General features: G+C 33.5%; 1 protein-coding gene and 1 long non-coding RNA gene across 2 annotated transcripts; both read right to left on the bottom strand.

Annotated features, from left to right (window-relative positions):
• Nucleotides 1-2,723: 2,723 nt before the first annotated feature.
• LOC103411680 (protein terminal ear1-like) lies at nt 2,724-4,480 on the bottom strand. Its single transcript, XM_008350313.4, has 4 exons — nt 4,002-4,480; nt 3,544-3,663; nt 3,267-3,426; nt 2,724-3,141 (listed from the first exon to the last, which is right to left on the bottom strand). Exons 1-4 carry the CDS (start codon nt 4,478-4,480, stop codon nt 2,980-2,982), a joined length of 921 nt encoding a protein of 306 aa, XP_008348535.3. The 3' UTR covers nt 2,724-2,979.
• A 4,296-nt stretch (nt 4,481-8,776) lies between these two features.
• On the bottom strand, nt 8,777-9,368 carry LOC139197978 (uncharacterized). Its single transcript, XR_011583418.1, has 2 exons — nt 9,088-9,368; nt 8,777-8,976 (listed from the first exon to the last, which is right to left on the bottom strand). It is a non-coding gene; the product is annotated as an uncharacterized lncRNA (long non-coding RNA).
• Nucleotides 9,369-11,613: the final 2,245 nt, after the last annotated feature.

Raw genomic sequence — 11,613 nt, 5'->3', positions numbered from 1 at the left:
CACACGAAGCTCCATCATCAAGCCTTGCATTTCTCGACTCAAGTTAGAATTATGAACCTAGTCCTATTATACAATTTAATTCAACCTCTATCCAGAAGCCAATCCTGGTCTTCAAGTACTTTCAAGATAATTATCAATAACCCTTCAGACAATACTATGATTATCAAAACCATAATAATATCTAAAAAAGTTATTGAAATCATCTTAACTTTCTTGTAATCTAACAACTCCAAACCTATAGGCCGAGTGCAAAATCGGGTTTAAACACATCATTTGCAGTAGAAATGTCTTGCGAATGGAATTAGAGGCCATATGGGTTGAAATGCCTCAAATATGATAACTGCTATATATGGTACAGTGCATGGCAGGCCAAATTTACAAGGACAATGGTGCTCATCACGGTTATGACATTGGATAAACATTCACAAGACACGTGTAAATTATACATGCATGCCACTGTAACACTTACTCGGAAAGAAAAGGAAATACTTGCTTCCTTCCTCCCCATTGTTCCCAATGCCCAAAAGACAGCATCTACGCATATATATGTATATATATATATGTATATATATATATATATCTATAGCTCCTAGTCGCCGGAGTAAAGTACGCGGTCAATTTCATGTCAGTTTTCTTTTGCAGGGTTTTTATTTTTGGGTAAAATACTGTTTACTACTCTCATGTTTTGTGGTTTTCAACATTTAGTACATCAATTTTTTTTCGTCTTAGATTCATACCTAAAGTGTAAATTTGGGACAGTCTCATACATCCGTTAGTCAAACTGTTAAATCTGCCGTTAATTGTAACGTGGCGCCCATGTGGACTATGATTGGGTGCCATGTGTCATCCACGTTTGTTTTTTTTTTCTTTTCTTCCTTCTTCTGCAACTTTTTTTTTCTTCATCTTTCTCCTTCTTCCTTCCTCCTCCTTCCTTCCCCTTCTTCTCCTTCTTCCTTTTTTTTCCTTCTTCTTCTTCTTCTTCCTCCGAATCTGGAGAAGTTTTTTTTTTTTTTTCTTCTTCTTCTTCCTTCTTCCTCCTTCCTCCTTCTTCTTTCTTCTTCTTCCTCCTTCTTCTTTCTTCTTCTTCCTCCGACTTTCTTCCTCCTTCTTCTCCTTATTCCTTCCTCCTTCCTTCCTCTTCTTCTCCTTATTCCTTCTTCTTCCTTCTTCTTCTTCCTCCGAATCTAGGGAAGATGAAGGTTTTTTTTTTTTTGGAGAAGGGGAAGGAAGAAGGGGAAGAAGGGGAAGGAAGAAGGAGGAAGGAAGAAGGAGAAGAAGAAGGAGGAAGAAAGAGGAAGAATAAGAAGGAAGAAAAAAAAAGTTGCAGTTGGAGGAAGAAGAAGAAGAAGGAAGAAGAAGGAGGAAGAAGAAGAAGAAAAAAAAAACCTTCATCTTCTCCAGATTTGGAGCAAGAAGAAGGAAGAAGGAGAAGAAGGAGAAAGAAGAAGAAGAAGAAGAAGGAAGAAGAAGGAAGAAGAAGGAGAAGAAGGAGGAAGAGAAAAAAAAAAACCTTCATCTTCCCCAGATTCGGAGGAAGAAGAAGGAGAAGGAAAAGGAAGAAAAAGGAAGAAGGAGAAGAAGGGGAAGGAAGAAGGAGGAAGGAAGAAGGAGAAGGAGGAAAAAAAAAAGGAGGAAGGAAGAAGGAGAAGGAAGAAAAAAAAAGTTGCAGAAGAAGAAGGAAGAAGAAGAAAGAAAAAAAAATGTGAATAACACGTAGCGTCCAATCATTGTCTACATGGGCGCCACGTCACAATTAACGGCAAATTTAACAGTTTGACTAACGGATGTATGAGACTGTTCTAAAATTTACACTTTAGGTATGAATCTGAGACGAAAAAAACTTAATGTACTAAATGTTGAAAACCACAAAACATGAGGGTAGTAAACAGTTTTTTATCCTTTATTTTTTGTCATATTGGTATTTCTTGCAACAAGCTCAAGGTCAAGCTTACCCAAATTTGCTTCACTCCAGTTTGGGGCGCCGTGTATGACGCTCTCCCTTGGCTTCACATTATACTAAGGAATGATAGCTCTCTCGTCTTCTGACCTTAATTTTTCTATGGGAAATATGCATGCCATCGAGGGAGAAGGCTCAAATTTCAACCTACCCTTCTCTCCTTTATAATTCAATTAATTTTATAACTTATTCCTTAAAATATGTTTGAAAAGACAAAGGTATTAAATATCGATGATATCGGAAATATCGGTAATCTAAAAACACGAAAATTTCAATGAAAATATCAGGATATTATTGATATCGATAAAAATTGAATAAAAATCACAAAAATTGTAAAAAAAACTTGAAATTTTTTATTGAAACTTTGCAAGATATTTATTTAATCAATTATTTATTAGTTTATCACAAAAAAAATTGAAAGGAAATGCATTGCATGATAAATATAACTGATTTAAGTTGATTATATAGCGAGCTGGCAAATATTGTAAGTATAGAAAATATGTAGTAATTAATGAAAGAAATTTAAACACACCATAATCATTTATATATAATGAATTAGTACAATATTTTACACTTTATACATTGCATGGTAATATACATGAATGACTTAGCAAGATCTAAAATATCGATGATATCGAAAATATCGGTAATCCAAAAACACGGAAATTTCGATGGAAATATAGGAATATTATGGATATTTTAGACTATGGAAAAAACGAGATTAAGAAAATTTAAGAAACTATTTAACTACATGAAACATAAAAACTTAGAAAAAATTATTAAGCAAATCCGAGATTAACATTACACATGCATGCTAATTAAAACTTAGCTTAAGAGAAGAAAATAAACTACTAAACAAGACTAGTCATGATCATAAACTCTATGTTTTCACTTCACCCTAGATATTGCAACAAAATCAGAAGTGCTAATTAGAGTACTCAAGCTAGGGAGAGTGAAAACACAGGTCATCCCATCTACTCTCTCCTCACACACTACCATCACATCTCTCACTTCTCACCCTATCAATAATCTACAAAGGGCAACCCTACACGTGTCCCCACCGAAGTGACTTTGGGCTGCTGCAGAACACCGTCACATGGAGGTTCCACCACCGCAGGCAAATACTCCTCCGAGTGGCACCTAAACACTTTACTCTCAAAGTTCTTCTTCAGTGCTTCGAGCCCCTACAACACGTCAAAACCAAAATGATCAAAGCTCAATAACATCAGTCGATTTCAAACCATCAAATAAAACATTCGAAACTATATATAAATAAAAAACCGGCCCAGTAAAAGAGTAGAACGTCAACCTGAACCTTAGCGCAAGTGATTTCACATGTTTTCTTGTTGCTGCGGACCTTCCATTGTTCATTGTGAAACTTCTTGTAAAATCTCTTTGCAGCAGTAAAACTGGTGAAATTAACAAAGGCATAGCCCAGATTGGCAGTCCTCTTGTGGTTCCAAAATTGCCTACAGGGATAAAAGGACACAGATTAGCAATTTTTTTACAATTTAATTAATTAAAACACAGTTTCTGAACATTTTAAACTTACATAAAATGACAGTTACTGAACATTTTAAACTTACTTAAAATCCATTGGAAGATAAACAAAATCGAACTCAGATTTCGTGGTAACACCTTCGGTGCAAGCCTGTAGGTTCTCATCACGGCAGTGATTTCTCAGGACGGTCAGCAAATCACACCTCCTGCACAGTATATATATTATTAACTTTTCTGTATGACCAGATTTACAAAATAAAAAAATAAAAAAACAGCATATAAACTTATATCTGTGTTTCATGTTCCCTCAGAAAAAAACTTGCGTCTTGCGTCTTGTTTCTAACACAAAAGGATTCAAGGATAGGAAGACAAAACAGTTACTTCCTGCTTACAAGCTATGATAAAGTAAAAAGAACCGAACCTTAACGTTAAATCCGAACACTAAAGTTACTGCTTGTACGGAAAATAACCAAAGAAAAATAAAAACAAAACCAAGAACAGTAATTTGACCAACCAAAAAACCAGGAACATAAAGAGTTTTTACTGAAATTGGTTTGGGATGTTTTTTATCATGATCGTGGTAGGACCGGAGCTAATTTCCAGATCAGGACTTGCAGGAAACGGAATTACACAACCACCGCCACTGCCACCGCCATCATCACAGCCGCGCACAGTATCTTTCTTTATCTTCCGATACGACGCTGTATACCTCTTCCCAGCCGGCAGATCTTTCTTGGGCACCCAGGCGAGAACCCTAGGAGCACCCACTACATGGTTCTCATCTTCAAGCTTCTTCAAAGGGTTTCTGGACCTTGGTGGAGCAAAATTCCTCTTACTCTCAACACTCTTTCTCGGCACCCTTTTTGTAGTTGGGTTGGGTTGGACCAAGTTCAGTTGGCAAAAAAAGGATCTAGGCTGATGAACGATTCGATATGCGCATACAGGCCAAGCAGGAAGATAAGGCGTCTGAAAACGGTTCAAGAAAAAAGGCTGAGCCTTAGGATTTAGAGCTTTCGAACCCATTGAAAAACTGAGAAGAGAGGAACGAGATTTTTTCGGATTTGAGTGAGCTGAAAATGGAGGAAGAGGGGGGTTGTATATAAAGTAGAAGTGAACTGATGAATTCAACGGTGGGGATTGAAGAAGAGATTAGGGTTTTGTTTTCACATATCTGGATATGGGATCTCCGAAATGATGAAAATTGAACCTCAGGTATACTAGTCATGGCTCATGCATTAAATGTTCTCGGCCAATGCAATAATACAAGACAAATCTCATTTGGCATTGGCGGCGTAACATTGAGACAGAGATATCAGACAGCCAGAGGGACGAGAGAGCCCTCTGAGACAGAGATATCAGAGAGCCAGAGGCCCAGAGGGAAGAGAGCCAGAGAGGGAGACAGAGAGACAGAGAGGGACTTTCTTGATTTTGTGCTTGCAGAGGGTTGCTTTTTATGTGCATTAGACTAAAGCACCGAGAAGGTAAAATGTTTGAAAATAATAAGAGTAATTATCATTTTATTATTTTAAATATTATAGTGAAATTTGCGTTTTAGAATGGCAACGGTTCAATTTAAAGACGAAAATATTATATCTATCTTCATAATCATAAAAATTAATCATATCTATAACTGTAAATTAACTATTAGATGTTATTCATAATCATATTCATCGGATAATGAATTTGTCATCGGTTAACGGTTATATTCATCTTCGTTAATATTAAAAATATATTCGTTTAATTGATGTATTACAATATAATAGATACTAATTTCGTCATTATAATATAATGAATATTAGGGGTGCAACTTGGGTTGGGCCAATCCGAACCCATCCATATCCAATCCGACTTTAAACCCGAACAAGCGGATTTTTTTTAGTTATAACTAGCTCGAACCCAACCCAATTTCAACTTGTTCATTGATTGGGTTGAGTTGGGTTTAACATTTGTCTGTCCATCCCCAATCCAACCTAACCCGACTAACCAAACCCAATTTAACCAGATTCTCCTTAAAGGAATATTAACTTTAATGGTAGAATCCTTATAGTAGAATCCCTAAATTTGAAGTTTTTATAGTTTTATGTGATAATTTGATTAGGTACACATTTTTTTACTTATGTTAACCTTTTTTTTAATTAATTCAATGCATGAAAATTAAAGAAATTAAAAGCAAAATCTTCAATCAGGATTGTGGGTCCCGTTTTTTACTAAAAGTGCACATTTTGTTGTTTATGTTAACCATTTTTTAATTAACTAAAAGTTATAATCAAGATTGTGGGCATGTTTTCCACTTAAGGTTGTTCTTATACAATTCCTATATGTGAGGACAAACATTATGTATTCGTTGAGTCTCTATACTTTAGGAACTTACTTTCCGATCCATTGGAGATTCATTTTGTCCCTATATTTGTTTTATACCCATTTTATACGGTGGTTGTCTATATTTAGGGACTACACTGGAGATGCTCTTAGTACTACGGTTTAGTGTCAAAGGAGAATTTAATTCATATTATTGTTAGCCTATTGTGAGGCTTAACACACTCCCTCATCATTTTAGTATAGATAATATTATTTGTTAAGGAAAAAAAAACTAAATTATGTATGGAAACTAAATATATAGAACCATTGGAACTGAGTTCAATTTTGTGTGTAAAATTAAGAGCATCTTCAATATAAGGACTCAGATTTGAAGCCTAAACTCTTATATTCAGTCTAAAAAGGGTAGTGGATTTATGTATTTTGGTTTTCTTTTCCAATGTAAAGACTTAAATTATAAAGTCGTCTACAGTAGACCCAAAAAAATGAGTGTAATACCAATATATTAAACTCATATAGGAATTACACTTCTATAGTTCAGAAAATTTGAGTGATATACCAATATATCAAACTCATGAGTGTGGTACTAATAAATTGAACTAACAATAGTGTAACAATAGTGTTATAGAAATCAACTCAGGATATTTGATTCCTATATGTAATAATCACACTCACTTGCACCGCTGTGGAAGGCCTTAGACTCATTTTGAGTTTTAAGATTTAAGGTTTTGCATTGGAAGAGAAAACAATGGACTCAATACTCAAATCCTAATTTTTTTAATAAATTTTTTTCTTGTTAGCATGGCTCCACTAACAACCCATCTCATATTGAAACTCAAATTTGGATATCACTTTGCCTCGAAACCAAATCTCATGTGCATCTGAGATACTTTACCTTATATTTGAACTCAAATATGAATTTTGAGTCATTGGATATGCTCTCAAGTAACAAGAATGGGTTCACTAAAACTCAGCATTACTTATAAATTAGATCTCAGTTCCTTAGAACATCAGTTCCTACAAAGTCAGTCCATTAAAAACTCAGCTCCTACATGTTTCTTGTAGTTTATAGGTCTCATCATGTCAAATATATGGAAAAGAAAGCAGAATTGTTATTAGAATATAACTACATATCCCTTGATTATTTTCTTTGACAAATAATATTGGAATTACATTTGTTGGTCACCTCTCCAATAGAGGTTTAGAGACTTGCGTTTTATTTATACAAGTGAGACTCAAATGTATTAATTAAGTGGTGTGCAAAGTGGTTAGAATTAAATCTAAACGGTATATCTTTATTTTTCACTAAAAAAGAGTGCATAATAACTATTTTGAAGTTTGCATAATAATTCTGTAATAAATATAAAAACGGGCTAATTCTTTTTACAAACCCTTTCTCATCTCATTGACACCTTTCTAGTTGTAACCGTTATAAACAATTCAAGTAAAATTAGCGGTCACAATTAATAAAGAATGTGCACGAAATAGAACATAGTACGTTGAAATTAGTATCCTATAAAAATGGGGCTTAGATGATATAGTTAAAGTCAATTTCGGTTTGATGGAAAAGCACACCCATGTGTTCATTATAAAAGTGAGCCATTATAAGTAAAATAAAGGCATGTAATTATAAACTATTTGATGGGGTAACAATAATTTCTTAAATATAGTGTAGTAGTCGGGATGATTAGGGCATTTCCAACAAAGAGATGTAAATTTGAGATGTAAAAATTATATTTACATTTTTGGAAATGTAATTTGAGTTTCACTTTAATGAAAGAGAAATTTTTTCAGTATGTTGAGAACATACTCTAATACACCAAGTGTTATAATACAAATAGTTGAATTTTTTTTATTAGGTATTCAACAATTTATATTAGGACACTTAGTGTGCCAGATCGTATTCCTGGCACATTGAAAATTTTCTTCCAATAAAAAGATGAAATTTGCAACTCATTTATTTTTATCTCTATTTGACTAGCAGAACCCACCTTCTAAAAATATATAATAAAAAAAGAGATAGAAATATACATTTTTATTTACAAATTCCATTGAAAATCGATAATTTACAATTCGTCGTAGCTTTTCAGCCAAGATAAAAAAATGTAAAATATTCTTTTAAATAAAATCTCAATTTATTTATGTAGTAAAAGAATATTACAAATGATTATATACCTTTCTTTTTTGGTTAAACGATTTATTTGTTAGATTAGGTGTTAGATTAGTGAGCCAACAGAGATTTAAACTCACACCGTGATGCAAAGGAAACACTTATTTTCATCACTGTGATAGAGAGTCACTTGCATAAATAATTATATATCGGTTATCCCAAATCTTCAGAATATGGTTAACCGACCAAAAAACTTGTCATGTATGAGTCCCTATAGTTATATCTTGAACAGTTCTCAATCGTTTTCTTTAATATGCATGAATTCATCTCACATCGCCCCATCGTGTATACTACTTGTAGTATCCTACTGGGGTAAGGGAGGGGTTGACGGAAAAACTGATCAGGCAAATTAAAGGGTGTACGTATATATTGTGTTTTTTAACAAACGATATTATTTATACTAAGGAGGAGGGGATCTTAGCCTCATAATTTGCTAGTAATTATATAGTTTAAATTTGCATTTGACAATAATCAAACCTAAAATCTCTTACTTATAAGCAAATAGAAATACTACGTAGTACTAAGTGACTGTGTTGTTTGTTATGACCAAGTCTATTACTTTAGGGCATACGATCGATCGTTATTTAAAACTGCATCAACCACTTTCTCAATGATTGGGAAACAAAGTTGGTAAAGTAATTCCTATGGCCTTCGTCGGGTTAAATTGTAAATGAACATATTTGGGAAAATTTGGTAGGAAAATTGCGACTCTGGATTTATTTCGCCCACCTCTTTTAAAAGTCTTGTTTAATTAATTGTTCCATTTTCCTCTTTTAGATCTTAATGTTTTTTTTCCTGTTACAGGCAACTAATCAAAAGGAAAACTAATGATAAGGGCTTGAAAACTTTGAATATTAACCAAAAATCATGTACTAACTTTATTTAATGGTTAGGACAAAATCCAATACTAAACCAGCCCAATTAAAATGACCTAAGCAATGGATTTTCTATTTTGCCCCTGACTGCAAGTTAATGTCCGTTTACCATCCATAACCTCAAATCTCCTTCAATCTTGGCAATTCCGATTCCAACTCTGAACCAGAAAAAGCAAAAGATTCAAAATCCAAATCCAAAATCGTTCAATCCCAACGGGACGAATAAGATAATTTTCAAGAAAGATTGAATAATCCATATTATTTGATACCTTCTTGATGAATTTGTGGGTGGGGTCTTGGAGTCCAAGACAGAGCATCTCCTGTGTTTAAAATCTCTCTCCGCTGTATCGTCGACCACCCGACTTGCAATTAGAAGGCTCTCTTCGTCCCAATTGGCCACCGCGGCCATGGATTTGAATCTGGAGTTGAATATAATAGCATTGCCGATGGTGCCTCTGATTTCGACTTCAACTGGGTTTGATTCTCTTTGCTGGTTTTTATCGAACTCTGTTGTGGCTCTTCTTTCCTCGCCAGTTTTCGTTTTCCGTTTTCAAAAAATACATAACGTATTAAATATCTTTTGTAAATTCGCAGGATGAATAAGTCTAGCAAGCTTGGAGGCGAGACCTACACAAAACATGGCAACATTTGTTCAATGATGTTGCTAGTTAATTGACACGTTTTCATGCATGTGTCGATTTCCTTAGATGATTATGCTGGCATGTTATTAACACAAATACCTTCACAAGCCTAGTCATTTACCCTACATTTATCGACATATTTACTTGGCTGCTAAGTACTTGGCTACTAAGCCTTAGTAGGTTTGTAGTCGACCTCCACATCTATAAATAGCGATCACCACTTCTCAAATTTTCATCTCTCTTCCTACCCGTCAGTCACAATGCAGGCATATGTTGTAGTAGTTGCATACATAATATTAGTATTATATCTATATAGAGATATTAAAAAAGAAAAGAAAAGAGTGCAAGTGTACACGGCGTTAGTTGTGATCAATTTCGTAGAGCTTGGAACTTAGATTGGAACAAAAAGTTAGGCTCTAGCTTCGGCGTTAGTTCTGAAACTAATACTACACTATTTCTTAAACTGATCATTGAACACGAGATTGTCACTTTCTTAAATTGTACACTAGTATTATCACTATTGTTAAAACTGAACACATGTATTATACTATTTCTAAAATTAAACATTGACTATTTCTGAAAAAAATGAACACTAGTACTACACTATTTCTTAAATCGACTAATTCTGAAATTGAATACGGATATTATTTCTGAAACTGAACGCAGTTCCTATTTCTGAAATTGACATGAGTACTACACTATTTCTTAAACCGACTATTTCTGAAACTAAATAGGGTACTATTTCTAAAACTGAACTCGATTACTATTTCTGAAACTGAACACAGTATTACACTATTTTGTAAATTGACTATTTCTGAAACTGAACACAGATTGGTGTGCGCCTTGCACGCTCATAAGCTTGTGGTTCCTAATTTCCTAATGGGTATTGTAACCGGAGCTGGAATCATGGTAATGAGATACACTCAAATGCTTGATAAGCTTCCTCTTCTCTTTCCCATCATGTATATCCTTCCTGGTAGTATCACAGTTCAATTTAAGAAATAGTCAATTTTTAATTTAAGAAATAGTCAAAATTTAGTTTACGAAATAGTCAATATTCAATTTATGAAATAGTGATAGTACCAGTGTTCAATTTAAGAAATAATGATAATACATGTGTTCAATTCTAGAAATAGTGGGCGTTCTGTTTAAAAAATAGTCAGAGTTCAGTTTAAGAAATAGTCGGTTCAGTTTACGAAATAGTCAATGTTTAGTTTACGAAATAGTCAATGTTTAGTTTACGAAATAGTCAGTATTCTGTTTACGAAATAGTGATAGTACAAGTGTTCAGTTTAAGAAATAATGATAATACTCGTGTTCAGTTATAGAAATAGTCAGTGTTCAGTTTAAGAAATAATCAGTGTTTAATTTAAGAAATAGTGATAGTATTAGTGTTCAATTTAAGAAATAGTCGAATCAGTTTATGAAATAGTCGATTCAGTTTACAAAATAGTCGATTCAGTTTACGAAATAGTCAATGTTCAGTTTACGAAATAGTCAATATTCAGTTTAAGAAATAGTGATAGTATCAGTATTCAGTTTAAGAAATAATGATAATACTCGTGTTCAGTTATAGAAATAGTCAGCTTTCAGTTTAAGAAATAATCAGTGTTTAATTTAAGAAATAGTGATAGTACTAGTGTTCACTTTAAGAAATAGTAAGTTCAGTTTAAGAAATAGTCGGTTCAGTTTACGAAATAGTCAATGTTCAGTTTACGAAATAGTTAATATTCAGTTTACGAAATAGTTAGTATTCAGTTTAAGAAATAGTGATAGTACAAGTGTTCAGTTTAAGAAATAATGATAATACTCGTGTTCAGTTATATAAATAGTCAGTGTTCAATTTAAGAAATAATCAGTGTTTAATTTAAGAAATAGTGATAGTACTGGTGTTCAATTTAAGAAATAGTCAATTCAGTTTACAAAATAGTCGATTCAATTTACGAAATAGTCAATGTTCAATTTACGAAATAGTCAGTATTCAGTTTAAGAAATAGTGATAGTACCAGTGTTCAGTTTAAGAAACAATGATAATACTCGTGTTCGGTTATAGAAATAGTCAGCGTTCAGTTTAAGAAATAATCAGTGTTTAATTTAAGAAATAGTGTTAGTACTAGTGTTCACTTTAAGAAATAGTCGGTTCAGTTTAAGAAA

The sequence above is a fragment of the Malus domestica genome, chromosome 08 (genome assembly GCF_042453785.1).
Source record: "Malus domestica chromosome 08, GDT2T_hap1".
NCBI lineage: Eukaryota > Viridiplantae > Streptophyta > Magnoliopsida > Rosales > Rosaceae > Malus > Malus domestica.
The sequence above is the reverse complement of the archived record's forward strand: the minus strand, read 5'-3'. Positions and strand labels throughout refer to the sequence as shown.